Raw genomic sequence first — 16,621 nt, 5'->3', positions numbered from 1 at the left:
ACCAGGTCCTGAATAAATGGGAATTTGCTCCATTATAAGAGCTTCCACACATTTTATGCTGTAATTTTTTAAAGGAAAAAAAATTTGCTTTTGACCTGTAAACTGAATGTTGCCCCAAAGCTACGTGAAAGCAGTTCATACTTTTGCCAAAAGGCTTAGAATGTTTTCCTCCTCCTCAGAGTTGCAAAAATGAATTAATAAGAAACCAAGGAATTTTATTCATGTTCTTCATTAAGTGATGTCTTAGGGGAATTGTAAAATATGCATTGTCTACAAACTATCCTGGTGCACAAAGTCAAATGAACTGTGAAGGTGAGGGGTAAAAGCACCCCTCTCACCTTTGTACTTTGTTCTTCAGAGTATTAAAGAACATTGATCTGCCAAGTGGCAAAGGGGATACTATTTGGCAGTTTAATTACAGTCAGTGAGTGTTATTGATGCTATCAATCAGCAAGACCCAGGGAAAGGGCCTGGTGCCAAATCATTCAGTGTAATTAAATACCTCAGGACTAGATTCTCAAGGTGCTTCTGCAGATCTGAGGCAGGAGAATACTTTGTCTTAGAACAAAGATAAAGGTGTTTGTTTCCCTCCTCACTGCCCCTCTTTAAATTTCTGCAGGTGTTGTAATAGATGGCAGTGATATAGTGTCTTTATTGTGTACAGTGAAGGTTGTCCACATTTTTCTTAAAAACTTTAAAAAATCTTCACAACTGTCAGACAAAGGGCTTCAGGAATACAGTAATTACTTTTTGTTAAAGCTGTTAGGGGGAATATACAGCTCAGGTGTCTAATAGATATTTGGAGAATGAAGAATTGTCTTTGAATGAGACTATTAGTCTTGCAAATCAGTTCATTTAAAAAAAGCTTTCCCCGTGGTTGTTCTCTAATGTCTAATCATGTTGTGAGAGAAATATCTTGGTAGACTTAAAGTCATAAAACACTCACTAATGTTTCAGGGGTTATCCCCTTAAGTATTGAATAAATTTTTCATGGTTGTATAACTTATGTCAGCTCCACAAAATATGTGCAGGTAAAACTTCTTTGGCTCTGTGGGGAGGGCTTTTAATGACATTTCTGTTATTCTTTTTCCTTACTTTCTCCTTTATCATATGTGCCTCACACAAATTTCCATCTCAGCCTGTTAAATGCCATAAGCAATCTGCAGTGTTTGCTGTTATTGCTTTTTAAACAGTTTCTACTGATTGAGGCTTACCAAAGACAGGCTGCCCTTGAAAGAAAGTGAGCTGGCTTCCTGACTTTTTTGTGTATGTGTACCTGAGTACATACATTAGATCCCTGACAATCAGGTCAAATCAGGGCCCAACACACTAAATATTGGATAGCACATGGTTTACTTGTAATACAGATAAGGTTTGCAGATTGTGTTTTAAAACAGGTGTTTGAATGGGGATTGTTGAAATAAAATATCCTTTAAGAGGAAGGTTATTTGTTAGGAGTTTTTCTCTCAGTGTTTGAGGAATAATATGTTTAAAATACATTAAAGATTTAGTAGAAGTGGTTATTTTATGTTCAAGACTTCCCTCGTCTTCCATTATACTATGTGGAACCATAACAAGACCAGTAGGCCTGTCTCCAGGTTGGTAGGGAAGGTCGATAACTTTCAAAGATGGTAGGACTCCCCTTGCCCAGGAAACAAAGGGCCAGGATGAACAAATGTAAAATTTTTGGAAAATATCTAATTGCAAGTTGGTTTTTTTTGTTTTGTTTTGTTTCACTGAGACCATGTAATCTTGGCTGTACTGTGTTGGACAAGGAGTATCTATAATTAAAAAGTATTTAATTCTATAAACATTTAGAGTGCTTACTGTGGGCCAGTTAGCTTTGCTAGATGTTGGAACAGCATTAAAATAAGAGGTAGCCTTTTTCTTGATGTCATTGTGTGGTAGGGGAGACACAATTAGTTTATATGATCATTATTTGGACATATGATAAATGAATGCAGAATGCAATGAACATGGATATGCCACTTGCTGTCTAGAGTCCTCTGCAATGATTTAAGAGGTGATAGTGTTTTACAAGCTAGCTTTTATTGGGTGAAAAAAGTAGCAATGTATTACACCTAAGAGAGTGTCTCATCCAAAAGCACAGAGGCCTTCACGTGATAAAGTACCTTTTAGGAGAAGCTTACATCTGAACACCATAAAGTATACTTATTCTGTCATATAATAACCTTCTACAAAAATGGCAGGAAAATTTCATTAAACCTTGCCCCATTTATAAGAGAAACTATAGGAATGAATTTTGGGTAGATTAAGTAAATTGCTCATAGAAACATATTTGCCTTGCTCTGCAAAGATCCATGGAGACCTATGGGACTCATTTAAGTATTTACAAATGGTATCAAGATGAAGTTTCTCTAAGCAGTATTTAGTTTACACACAGAGGAAATGATCATTATATTTTCATTACTCAATATGTAAGTAGGTCAGAGAAGACTTCGGTTTCTGAACATTGTTGCAAAGCAGTTTTTCTTCTAGTTAGAGTACAAAGGGAAACTTACTGTAGATGACATTTACATTTTACTTTACTACCACATTGATGTTGACTGTTCTCACCTAGGTTATGATGGAAAACTGTTTCTGTATTCTCCTTCCATACATTTTTGTCTGGTAATACTTATCAACATTTAGATTGCCATTCCTCGGCTCATAAAAGTTTTACTCTGACATTAAAGAGCCCCTGACTCACTCTTTTAGTGTTCTCAGTGTCCTACAGAAATCTCTGTTCTGGCTCAGCTGGGCTCTTCATTGTTCGATATGCAAAACTAATTCTCCATGCCTTGGATTATTCTCTGCCTACATGGCCCTGTACCCATCATTTACAAGGTTTTATTTGGCCGTAAAATAAAAAATGTATAAAGTGGATAAAAATTTGTTCACTGTGCATTACCTTTCTCTTTTATTTGGTGGTCTCTTCTGAGGGCAATGGGATTTTAGTCTTTGGAGAGCAACTTACAGAGTGTATTTATAACCTCTGCGTGAGGAAGCTTCTGTCTGTTGCTTATAAGAGACAGTGAAGGCTTGCTCTGTGTGCTCAAAGATGGAAAAAGTCAGTGTAAGTGAAATTAAAAGTTGAAATTCTTGAGGGTTTTGTTTTGTTTTTAAATGCCAGCCTTAACTTTGGGTGTGTAGTTCAAAACTTCTTGGTGGGTGTCACTCAACATTGAAGATATGGTCGAGCGAAGGTTATGTAAAGAACTTTACAGCTTTTTGGTTTCATACAAAAAAACTACAAAGATTTAAGTAAAGGTATCCTTTTATGTCAGATTTTCTGCATAATGTCCATCTACCTATGTCTTATCATGTGTTTCTCCTTTTCATGTACTTCTTTTTTCTCAGATAATGAAGAAGTGTCTAAAAGTCCTAGGATGTTTAATTTGCCGAAATTGGCTTGATGAGAACCTTTTTTCTTTCTTTCACATTACCAACCAGTACTGGTTGGTTTTTATCCTAAGACAGCTGCAGTTTATTTATGCCAGCCAGTGTGTAGTCCTTCTTTAGTTTAACAGTCTAACTCAGCATTTTAATCTATTGACAGTGCCTTAGGCATACTAGATATTCAAATACTACACAAATTATTTCTTAAGTATATTTTTGGAGATAAAGTTGCCATGGTTATCTTGATAGTATGGCATCTGTTGGAGATGTCATTTGGTCAAATTTTAGAATCCTGAAAGACCCCTTAAGCCATTGCTGCAGAATGGGTTTCTAATAATTGGATAAGTACATCTGGTTTTCTGCAAGCCAATTTAGCCTGCATTGTTTTCAGTGAAGCAGCAAAAGCCAGGTTGTTTGGGCAAATGCCACAACTTCTAATCATCTTGCTTGAGAGGTATTTCAGAAAAGCCTCCTGCTCTCGGCCATGGAATACATTCAAGTATTAGAGTCCCTGCTTGGTGGGTGAGACTATATAAGATAGGCATCATGTAAGATTTAGTTTCAACCCTCTAGGAGTATAAAATTTAGTAATATAAAAGCTTTGAACTGCAATACTATTAACGTGGGAGTAAGCTTTTGAGGCAGTCTAGTGCTCTGGCCGTATTTAAGAAGGCTCAAACCCATCTGAGTACTGACTACTAAGTACTGAGATTTTTCTTTTAGTCTCTGTAATGTATTCATAGCATATTTAATGAAAGTATCTAAAGTGAAAGTTTTATAGTGGTACTTGCTAGTGTGGCCTCTTCAGTATTCTTTTTTAAGTGGGAAATCATAAGAATCATCAAGTAGCTGATTGCATGGTGGCTTGTAACATATTCCACATATACAAACATACACATAACCTTCACCTGAAGATAGAAATTATTCCATGAAGTTCATTTATTATTTTTGCTCCTGTCTCTTCAAAATATTACTTATCGTTTCACATCTTACTTTACTGGCTTAGGTTCTAACAGTTCTCCACCAAAGAGAATAGAGGCAGTGGGAGGCTTATATATAACGGCTTGATGGGGGAAATAAAATTTTGGGGACTAACTGTTGGTCCATTTAAAGATGTTCAATGTTTGTTCTCTGCATGTCAATAAGACAGCTCCTTCCTTATGTTCCCTCCATCCAGGCTGCAGGCTTCCCAGCACACTTATGTGCTGTCATCTTACAAAATACTTGGAATATTGAAGAATTAACTTTAATAATTATCATCATGGATTTGGAAGAAGCCTCATTTATATGTGTAACTTTTTAACTGCCTCTGTGTTAGAGTGCGTAGATTGTTCTTTTGCCAAGTCTTCTCCTCTGTGTCATCTTTCCTGACCTCAAATATAATAGTATTCCTTGAGTTTTTGTTCCATAAATTGGAGATAAGACCCAATCCATAGACTTGTTGGGTGGAGCAATTGAATTAACATATGTAACATATCCAGAACAGTGTCTGGCACATGGTAAACATTTATTAAATGTTAGGGGCTATCATTTTCTGAATTGTTTCATATGTATGTATATAAAATCATACTATGATTAAAACATGGTTCCCAAGCTCTGTGCTAATACTTTTATTCTTTCATTTAATACTTGTAAGGTTTCCATAAGGTAAGTACTATGATTAATGTCAAATTACAAATAAAGAAGTAGAAGACAGCCGGGTGCGGTGGCTCAAGCCTGTAATCCCAGCACTTTGGGAGGCCGAGGCGGGTGGATCACGAGGTCAAGAGATCGAGACCATCCTGGTCAACCTGGTGAAACCCCGTCTCTACTAAAGATACAAAAAATTAGCTGGGCATGGTGGCACGTGCCTGTAATCCCAGCTACTCAGGAGGCTGAGGCAGGAGAATTGCCTGAACCCAGGAGGCGGAGGTTGCGGTGAGCCGAGATGGCGCCATTGCACTCCAGCCTGGGTAACAAGAGCGAAACTCCGTCTCAAAAAAAAAAAAAAAAAAAAAAAAAAAGAAGTAGAAGACATAAGGTGATGATTCTAAAGCTATATAATTGTTAAGTGACAGAGCCAAGACCTGGACCTAGGTCTGTGTGACTCCGTATCATATGTTTTTACTCCTTAACATTGGAGGGTTCTGGTCGAAACATTCCATTTGATTCTAACCATGAGTTCATAGTATGCCAGGACTTCACCAGTGACAGTGTATTCTCTTCTGCTTTTTCTAATATTTTTTTATCTTTAACCTGCTGCTAAGCTAACTCATGTTTGCCTCAGTTCCAGCCTATTCACATTACTTAATATTTATTATGTGGCCAAATAAATGCAGGCTCATTTCTGAAGATAAAAGAACAGTAAGGGATTCAGCATTCTTAACCACTACTAAAAATTTTCTAATGCAGAGAGGGTAGGAATAGATTATTTGGTGGTTATAGCCAAAACTCTCACCTATTTTTTTTTTATACTCCTTTAGTACAATTACCTTCTAAAGTCTGGAAAGGCTAAGTGAATGTACAGGATTGGAAATGGATTGTGGAGCATTTTGATTGACAGATTCCTGCTTAGACATGGACTGACTAGACTACTGTTACTACCATAGTGAATTTGATTTCACTGCCTCCACCTCAGATGCCATATCTGCTACCATTGTTCAACTGTGTTTTATTTTGTTTAATTTTTTTACCTGCAGAGATACTTAAGAAACTGGTAGGTATTTGTGACCTAAGTTGCATTTCAAGAATATCTTTACCACATATCCCATTTGCCTTTACTAGCATGAGATGTCCTTGTTAGACCAACTTCATACTACGACCAAGGAGAAACAGCAATAAAAGGGCACAAGTGACCTACCAGTTGTATGTCAATAAAAAAGAGAGGCCTGTCAGGGCAGCCTATTAAGACTCTCATTTAATTGATACACATGGATGCAGCTGTTCGGGTAGCATTTAATAAACCTCACTCAGTGTAGTTTGTCAGAGGCTGTTTAAGATATGTGAAAAAGGAGGTCTAATTTGTCAAGTCTGTAGATTATGATTAGTTGCTTGATGAAGATCTTAAAGCCAACACACTTTTTATTTTTCTGTGGCCATTCAGTAGTTTTATTATTGTCTTTTAAAACAATGTCATAGGATCACTTATTTTTATGGCATTTATTCCTGGCTTCCTCTTTAAGTTGAAGCTAACATCAACTGCCTTGACTTTTATTTAATGATGCTTTGCTAAAACTTGTCGTGAAACTGAGAAGTCTCCCTAGTATAAACAACCAGTTGCTATTCTCTTTTCCTGTTAAATGGTTTGTAATTTTATAAAAGGGCAGAGACACTTAGTATCAAAAAGATGCTGGCTATTATAGGTCAGAACATTTTAATTGGTGGAAAATGCTGGTCTCAAGATTCTTAGTTTGATTTTATTTTTTCTCTTCCAACTCCCAAACAGTTAAAATCTTTCTATAATATCTCCTAAATTATTCTCAGGCATACTATAGAGGAAATATAATAACTGTCCTAAGACAGTTATTTTGATGTGTTTTATATTTGCTTATGTGTATACTAGAAAATAGTCTATGTAGCAAAGCTAAGATTCTTACTTTCTTGGAATAGTTCTTATTTCTCCTTGGAAATGTGTGATTATCTTCCCAGTCACTGTCATTTCACAGGAAAGTTTTATGATTTTGAAGACTATGTTTGCAGCTAATGGCGTAATGAAAAACCTGTGATGAAGAGCTAAGACCCCCTGAGTCCTACATCCAGCTCTTTTTCTTTGTGTCTTTGGACAAGTTACTTTACCTTTCTGTGCCTCAGTCGTCGTCTTTCCCAAATACAAAGAAATTGAACTAAATGATAACTATATTTTCTTTTTGCTCCAAAATTAAGACCCCCCCCCCCCACCCATCAGCAGCATGTTATTTTGTTGAAGATTGTGTCGCCTCTGGGAACTTGAATTCCCAGTTTGAGAAATAAAACTTTATTTTTGAAATGTTTAATGGAATTTTCATTCTAGACTGTACACAAAATACCATGCCTATAATGTTTGGTGTACTACAAAGATTGTGGCTTTTGTTAACTTTTAAACAATATTTCAAAAATAAACTCAATTTAGTGATTATAAATCATCTTCATTGCCATAAATGTGTGATAGGTACCAGGATGTACAAAGTAGGATGATGACAAGGTTTCTTATTTCAAGGGGTTAAGTCAGTGCCAAGACAGCGTTAAGAGACAAGTACATTTTGGTGGAGTCAGTCTTTTAAGAGAACAAGGCATATAATGCAGTGTGGGTACAGGTAAGAGGTACCTAACTCAGACTGTAGTGGAGAGGACTGATTAGTGTTGACTTGAGGGACGAGGTGATACCCATGCAGTGTCTGAAATGACTGAAATTTAGCTGATTGGAAGGAGAGCAGTTTATTTTTAACACAGAGGAGGGAGAGCAGGAAGCTTGGAAAACTACTGAAGGTTTTGTATGCTTGTATAGAAAAGGTAGCCGGTGCTCTGAGCATAAAGGACTAAGAATACTAAAATGGATCTGAAAGTTTTAGGGGGCCCTTGAGGGAATTTAAGTTGAGACTGACATTATCAAATATATTCCATGGTATCTTTGAACTTCTCACTTGAATTACAGCAATTGTTTAGTGTTAAAACATTCAACAAATTCAGTCGAAATAAAATTTGAGGATCCATATGTATTTCCCACTGATAGTTTTCTAAATTCTTTATCTTTGAATATTCATTAGCAGTAACTGCTGTAACCTTTAATACCTTTTATAAAATTTCCTGTTTGATGTGATTCTTTTAGCTCTAACGACTTTGCTGAAGCTAATACTTAATTTCTTTTTATCTTAGGCTTATTCATTTTCGACCTATTGTGAAATATGCCCTTCCTTACTGAAAACTTAATATTGTACTGTGATACATGTATGCCTTGATGTATGTTTCAGACCCATTCCTGGTAGGATTTTGTATTTAGAAGCAGATCAAAGTACACATCTTTCTTTTGGGTGAATTTTAAGGTTTGTAGTTTCAGCTGTGGCCAGAGATCCCCTCCTTCTGTATTATACTTCTGAGCTCATTTGGAGGATCCAGTGTAGCCAACTGTCTAGGTAGCCATGATGCTGCCACATGACCTTTGCTACTGCCTACTTAGAGCTAGAGATAACTTTGAGTTACAGTATCATTTTTCACATAGTCCCATGAAGACTTCATCTTTAAAAAATATGAACAGCAATTAACTATCCGTTTAAATAGGCATAACTGTGACCTTTTAGCTGGAGAGATTGAATGGAGCTTTTTGAAAAAAGTCTAAAGTGGCAGGTGTCTAATTTTCAGGTTTAATGTTTGTAGTCCTGGGTTAGGAATTGACAAGTGATAAAAATTGTTCAGTGGTGATCTTGTCAGTGGGTGACTTCTCAAATATTCGTAGTTTAAAAAAGAGGATACTTCTTTGTTCATTTATGGACCTTATCACTTCAATCTGTTGGTATTAATGTCCCCTGTTGCTGATCTTTCCATTGATGAATCAAAAAGGAGAGCAGTTGTGTGTTTGGACAAAAAGCATGTTGAGGGACTTCTCAAAGTGATGTTTTGGGATTTTAAACATTGCTGTGTACATTTAATAAAGCACTAATTCTTACTCATAAGGTGCTTTTGTTTGTCTATTTTGATTAACTTGGGTTTTGATAGCCCACTCCTAGTATTTGTGTTACTCATCTTTGCATTTTAATGTATAATTTGTTTTAGCTGCTGCTGAAGGCATGAGCTTTGAATTACAAGGAATACAGTGTATTTCAAACTATATCATTTTTGAGACATAATTAAATATATTTTTATCTTTATTTTGTCCAGTCTAGGTTTGTTTGTGAAGAGCAATTTGAGAAGCCATGGGCTAGAGCATTTACTTGCCTGTAGTAGCAAGTACTTACTGCCTGCCCTCCCCCTCCTCTTCCCACTCCCTCCTTCTCCCCTCCGCATTCCCCTCCTCTCCCCTTCCCCTCTCCTCACCTTACCCCTTCTCTCCCCTTCCCCTCTTCCCCCTCCCTTTCCCTTCCCCCTCCTCTTCCTTCCCTCTCCCCTCTGCTTCCCCCTCCTCTCCTCCCTCCTTCCCTTCCCTCTCCTCCCTTCCCCTCATATAATCTCAGTATTGCTTGTGTTTGTTTATTATATCACTTGTAGGATTAAGAGAAATTTCAGAATAAACCTGAGTTTAAAATTGCTGTCTTTGGAGTAGATTGGTGTTCAGTGTTGTACTCCATGTATCATCTTTAAATATTTAAATTGCAGACTCTCTGGCTGCCTCTTAAATTAGATCCTTCACTTAGTAGTTTTGACATTTCATAACCTTGCTCCTCATGCATTAAATATTCACCTGTTTAAGTGGCAGTGAAAATTTAAAATCCAAACCCATATATGAATCCTGTGAATGTAGATTGGAGAACAGCTTGCAGGTGGAGAAAGAGGCTGTCTTTACCTCAGTAGGACATATGCTGGAAGTCCATTGTATTGAAGAATTTATAATACAGAATTTGTTATTTAAAGCAAACCCTCTCTTGGGTCTTCTTCAAGGGAATTTAGTTTCGAAGAACCAAAAAGATACTTAACACCTTCTGAAGATAGCCCCTGCATGGTTCTCTTAAGTGCGTACGAAGGCATCTGTACAAGATCTGAATCCACAGGGGGAAGAAATATCAGAATGAAGAAGGTTGCTGATAATTTTCAGATACAAAATTTTGTTTGGTAACTGATTTGAATCTCCAGAGTGCGAGTCCTTATTCCACTCAGCCGCCTTCCCAGTTTAGTCTGAGTACGTTTTTTATTTATAGTATTTTGAGATGGAACAAGAAATGTTTTCCAGGAAAGGAGCATGTTGATGACAGTGATACCCTTGATAGTGGAAGGGAAAGGAAGCTGTTTTAATTCCAAGAAGAGTAAGTAAAAGGGATTGGGTGGGTCCTTGAGCATTGGTCTGGGAGGAAGGAGAAGGCAGTTACCCCTTCTTAGGTCTTAATTTTCTGAAAGTGAGTGGAAATGACATTGCTTACTTCTGAGAATTAGTAACTAATGATGTTACGTAGTTTCTCTGGTTAATTATTGGTGACTTTCTTTAAAAAAGTTACTCTTAAAAAATATTAATGGAGCTGGGCATGGTGGCTTGCGCCCGTAATCCCAGCAGTTGATGCCGAGGCAGTGAGATCACCTGAGGTCAGGCATTTGAGACCGGGCTGGCCAACATGGTGAGACCCCATCTCTACTAAAAATACAAAAAGACTTAGCCAGCATGGTGGTACATATCTATAATCCCAGCTACTTGGAAGGCTGAGGCAGGAGAATCACTTGAACCCAGGAGGCAGAGGTTACAGTGAGCTGAGATCATGCCACTGCACTCCAGCCTGAGCGTCAGAGTGATACTCCATCTCAAAAAAAGAAAAAGAAAAAAAAATTTCTAGCAATATCCTGTTGTTAATGCCCAATTTCTGTGTGTGTGCCTTTAAGAAACAACCAAGATTCCTTTCATTTTTCCTAACTCTTAGAACAAGTGAACTGAGACACTCATTTACCACCGTGTGTTGTTACGGAAGGAAAACTGGATGAGACCAGGACACAAAGTGAGGAACATCTGAGTTTGAACCTGGTGGAAGTCAACATAGGCATGTTATTTACATTGCCTATGCCTGTTTCCACTGCTATAAAATATTAATACATATGCTGCTTACCTCATGGGATTGTTGTGAGGCACAGACAAAATACTGTAGTTTGTGAAAAAACCTTGTAAATGGTGAAGTCTCCTAAGCCCCTAAATGTAAGTTTAACATTAAACATTGTTACCAACGTAAGTTTATATATAATCTAATCACTTCTGTCTGTGGTAGTGGAAAATGGTCCTTTGACAATGCTACTGAAAGGTACTGTTTTGAGAAGGTTTGTCTTAGAGCCTTTTTAATGGGGCTGGGAACTAAAGATGCAATATAAACTGAAGAGTGGACACTTGGGAAAAAAATCACATAACTGACCTAGGTATGTTTTCAAAGCCTTTATATAAGCACTAAATATAAACCCATTTTCCTAAATATATTTTAGGATGACTTTTAAGACACACCACCCACACTCATCTGAATTGCACAAAGCAGTGAATGTCACTGCCTGAGTAAATTATTCTAGAACATTGTAATGGACCCAGGTTTCCCTCTGCTTTAATGGGCTGAGTATTTACCTAAATTTTCAGATGGCATGTAGAGGTAAACAATATTTATAATGTAGTCACATAGGTTTTAGACTCAAGCTTTTCATGTGGATTAGAAGTTAATTAATTATTCCTAATGACCATACAAAGAAGGTAGAATTGTGGTAATAAGCTTGAACAACTTAATTCTAAGTTCACAGAGCCAGTAATGAATTAAACCTAGTTTTGAGCCCAGACACACTGATTAGCCATTACCTCTAGCCACATTTCTACTGCCTCTTGTGGCACTTGATTTCATGCAGAGCCTGTCTGCTGCTGCTGCTTGCTTCATCAGTCTTTGGAAGTTAGCCTTGTTGGACAATGTGTAGATGCCTGCCCTGGAACCCATGGGACACGGCTCTTCATAATGGGGAGTACCTCAGTCACATGATCTGGAACAGAGTAACAGCTGACTTGTTGAGCACTCCCTCTTGTGGAAATAAAGCCATAGAATCTTCCATAGGGATGGAGGTCCCAACTGGTGCGGTTTCAGCTTTCCTGTATGATTGAGAATCTTACACCAGAAAAGAAATTAGGTTTTCATTGATACATATTACTGAATGCATATACAATTCATTGGCCTCGTTTCATCAGTTTATAGCAGTCCCAAGACTTGATTCCATCTAACTGATATTAATCACTTGAAATTGGCCACTCGTTTTTCATTTACATTTAAATTCCCCGATCTTGGTTGTTCTTAAGTATTTAGGCAAAGAGGAAAAAAAAATGTAGTACATAAATACTTACCTATCTTCTTTCCACCACTATTCCAAATTCCTTGTTTCTGTAGGATAGACAGTGCTAATGTAACTTCCAGATATAGCCTTTGGAACAACAGGTATATATTCACTTATTAATAAGCAAACTGCTTGAATAAAGAGAAGTATTAAATGTTAACACTGTTGGGTCAGGGGTGTGAAAGATAATGAGACTTTTATAGAATAGTATAAAATCTGGCTTATGTTTTTTTTCTGGAACGCCAAAACAAAAGTGACAACAGAGAGCTGTGGGTAAAATTCAAATTATGGAGAGAATGTTTGGTGTTTCATACTAAAAGTTACTTAAACTTCAGTGTAAATTTGGAAAGTTTTTTTTTTTTTTTAACTGGATTTAAAGTGAGCACCAATGATAAATTGAGCAGGTTACCAATATACCTCAGCAAATTAACCCTAAGATCCATTGATATTTTTAAGGAATAATCTGTAAGATGGGGTATGTTGTGAAATTTCTGACCCATGCAGTAGGCTAGTCCAGAGCGTTACAGTTAAACCAAAGGGAAATCAGTTTCAGGAATAGTTCATGAAACTAAATATTGGCAAAGATAGGTTATAGGCAGAGAGCCATCGGTTACAATTGGGGCAGGAGATCTGGATGACTTGAACTCATCTTTAAATGCTCTGGTTCAGAAGCTGTTGTGAGTCTGCATGATCAGTAGGGTATTATTGGATGGGCTTTACTCACCAAATACGTTAGCATCTGTCACATGCCAGGCATTCACTAGGCCTTGAGGATACTGTGATAAGCAAGAGCGATGTGGTTTCTTCCTTCATGGAGTTTACATGAGGAATGATGATTATAATCAAGTACACAGAGAACTAGTTTGTCTTTCATCCTTGTGGGATTTTGTTTATCATGTCTCAAAGACCTAAAACTTTTCAGAGTACATACGGTGGCAGGTAAAGTTAGTTAAAGGGACTTAAGACCCTTTGAAAATTAAGGTTAAAAAGACCTGTGGATGACAAGACAATAGACAAAGGATAATGGGGGCTTGCTTGCTCTTAAATTTAAATTTCTGGGACTTTATGGACAATTACATGGCGTATATCAAAAGAAGAGTGTACTTACTGATGAGGGTGAATTTTTTTTTTTTTTTAAAGAAATGTAGCAGTACCAACTATGCAGATGGGAGAGGCTGGAAAACACAAATGTCTCCAGTAAATTTGGAATCTTAAACTTAGAATGATTAGGCCTAAATCTCTCTTATAGGGCAGGTGTCCCCAACCCCTGACCATGGACCTGTACTCGTCTGTGGCCTGTTAGGAAGCAGGCCCTGCAGCCAGAGGTGAGCAGCAGGCGAGCTGGCATTTCTGCGTGAGCTCCACCTCCTGTTAGATTAGCTGTGGCATTCATTGTCATGGGGGCACGGACCCTATTTTGAACTGCACATTCGAGGGATCTAGATTGTGCGCTTTTTATGAGAATCTGCATTCCCCAGCCCGGTCCATGGAAAAATTGTCCACAAAATCAGTCCCTGGTGCCAAAAAGGTTAGGGACCACAACTATGTGGGGTTGGCCTCACAGAGGACAGCTCATTACCATGAATAGTACTGTGCTGTATGCATCACTGGTCTGTTTTAGTGTAAACTGGGAAAGGCGTGTTTGTTTTTTTTTTTTAAACTGGATTAAAGGTGGGTATTAATGATCAAATTAGTAGGCAGTCATTACGGTATCACTGTACCTCAGCAAATGAATCCCAGACACAGTGACCATTTTTAGGGATAATCTGGAGGATGGAGTATATTGTGAAATTTCTGTCCCTTGCAGTAGTCTGATCCAGAACATTACAGATACTCTTCCCTCTCCACCCAGGGGAGAGTGAATGAGAGTACTACTTCCCATGTGTCTAGAATTTGCCCAGAAATGAATAAAGCAGTTAGCACCCGGCTTGCTTGAGCTTTGTGTTGTATGCTCTTTATGGGAAAGTTACTGAGGCAGTCTTACTGAGTTTCTAAAGGGAAGGGAGTGAGCATGCATATACATTTAATTTTATTTTCCTTTTCCAGGTTTCCTATGCTCGCCCAAGTTCGGCTTCTATCAGAGATGCAAATTTATATGTCAGCGGACTTCCGAAAACTATGACCCAGAAGGAGTTGGAACAGCTTTTTTCACAATATGGACGCATTATTACTTCTCGTATTCTTGTCGACCAGGTCACTGGTAAGTAGACAGCCACTCTGGACAGTCTTTCCCTGTCTGTGACTCGCAGATGGTGAAATGTTCTGTCTTTCCATGTAGCAGTGTTGCCTCTAGAACACATCATAGGTGTATGTGAGCCAGAAAATGCAATTTTCTGCTGGAATTGTTCATAAATATGCATGGATAAAAATAGATTGTGGAGTACAGTGAGCGTGCTTGAGTCATTTCCACCCTGAAGGTGCAGGTTTGAAGCCTATTTCATGGCTTGTCATAAATTTATAGATGCTATAATCTTCATTTCCAAGCCACTGTGTGAAAAAAGCCCCATCCTGCTTATAAAGTACTAATAAACAATCTTACTTTTGTCAAAAAGTGAAGTTTAATGCAGCAGTATGCAGCTAGTTCTCCGAGGGAGGATTACACTACATCCACACTGGTAATTGCTGTTCAGACTGTTTTTCAGTTTCATGCTGTGCTTTATGGGCATATGTAAGAATATGAAATTTTGAGTGTTAAAAATTTATTTTATGCCTCATATCACTGTTAGCCAAACAAATGGGAAGTCTAAGACGTTCCTTAAAACTTTTGAATGTAAGGGAGCTGTTCTGCCAAATCTTTTGTTAAAAAGGCTAGCAACATAGATTTGATTATAGATTTTAAAAATAAAATACAGATATAGTTTTCTATTATAAAAACAATACTTGTTCTTTTAGAAACAGTTAAAAAATAGAGAACATTGTGAGGAGGAAATACTAGCTGTAGGTCCATGTACTGAAGCTGCCACATGAAGATTTGTGAGTTTTTTTTTTCTTAAGGTAGCTTTTCTCTTTACTATTTGTTTCTCTCCCCCTACCTGCAAAATGATAATACTCTGGAGGCATGTTGTATATTACAGTGCATAATTTTTTTTAAAGCAATGACTTCAGAAGAAAATCGAGCCCAATTTTTCATTCAAGTGAAGATCCATTTAGTTGACCTGAATCTGCTCAGAGGAGCCGCTATTACTTGCCTCTGTGCTGTTAATGGGCTTCATAGGAAGCACCAGTTTAAGAGTTCTGAGTAGAGAGAGCTAGCACTACATGCATGACTGGGAGAATAGCCTAAAGATTTTGCTGTCATGAGAATATTTAGACAAGCGGGAGTATATAGAATACAGCCTTAACTGTGTTAGTTAATTCATAGTACTCATACATTGTCACCCTTTGTTGTTATCACATACACTAATACTGGGGTTAAATAGAAATCCAGGCCTAGCAATGCAGATGAATTTGTTCAAAGCAACAAAAATATATTTTATATCATTCATGCTTTCTAATTCATTTATTCTTAATGAAATCTTGTGAAGTGAGAGTAGGTTTCACCTCTGACACAAAGTGCATTTCATCTCTTAACTGACAGTCCATCAGAGGTGGACGTAGATTGTGGTTTAGTCAGTGGTTCCCAAGGATGTTCCACACCTGCCACAGCATCAGCATTCTTCTGAAACCCTGCTGAAAATGCAAACACTTGGCCTTCATTCAGGACCTACTGACATAATGTGTGAAGGTGATCCACAGGTTGTTCTTATGCATGCTCAAGTATGAGGATCACTGGTTTAGGTGGCTCAAGCTGTGTAGAGGTTGTTTTATTACTAATCTAATGCTTTTCTAATGGAACACCTAAATTCTAGGGGTTATTCTTAATAGGAGATACTAGATAAATGAAAAGATATATTTGCTATCATTGTGCCATTTATTCTTTATCCTTGAGGCTTTCAGTGTGAACTTACTCAATTAACTTGAAATGAAAAATGAAACCCTGCAATTTTCTTACTCAGCCATCAGGTGGTAATAATGTGTAATGCATATTCTTTAAATAGAAAAGATAAAATAATAGGGGTTGTCTTAGATAAGCATACATGGAAAAAAATGCTTTATCTACATTAGAAAATTCTAAGTCATTGAACTTACACAGCGTTCATTTTAAAGCAAGTAGAGCTTAATTTTTTTTTAAGTTCCTCCAAGTGGGATGATCCAGTGCATTTTCTCTGCATACCTTTTGTAATAACCTCTGTTGTTTTTTTCTTCACTGACATAATTTGAATCAGCTATACTTTCTAGCTACTAG

At 37.4% G+C, this 16,621-nt stretch overlaps 1 protein-coding gene across 16 annotated transcripts in view; it reads left to right on the top strand.

Moving 5' to 3' along the window:
- ELAVL2 (ELAV like RNA binding protein 2) overlaps positions 1 to 16,621 on the top strand; it is a 134,736-nt gene that overhangs the window by 105,979 nt on the left and 12,136 nt on the right. For all 16 annotated transcript variants that reach the window (XM_074394944.1, XM_074394941.1, XM_074394940.1 and 13 more), the window contains one exon: positions 14,383 to 14,536. In XM_074394944.1, the coding sequence (XP_074251045.1) occupies positions 14,383 to 14,536 (154 nt within the window). The remainder of the gene's footprint in view (positions 1 to 14,382; positions 14,537 to 16,621) is intronic.

Source organism: Saimiri boliviensis, chromosome 2 (assembly GCF_048565385.1).
Source record: "Saimiri boliviensis isolate mSaiBol1 chromosome 2, mSaiBol1.pri, whole genome shotgun sequence".
Taxonomy (NCBI): Eukaryota; Metazoa; Chordata; class Mammalia; order Primates; family Cebidae; genus Saimiri; species Saimiri boliviensis.
The sequence above is the reverse complement of the archived record's forward strand: the minus strand, read 5'-3'. Positions and strand labels throughout refer to the sequence as shown.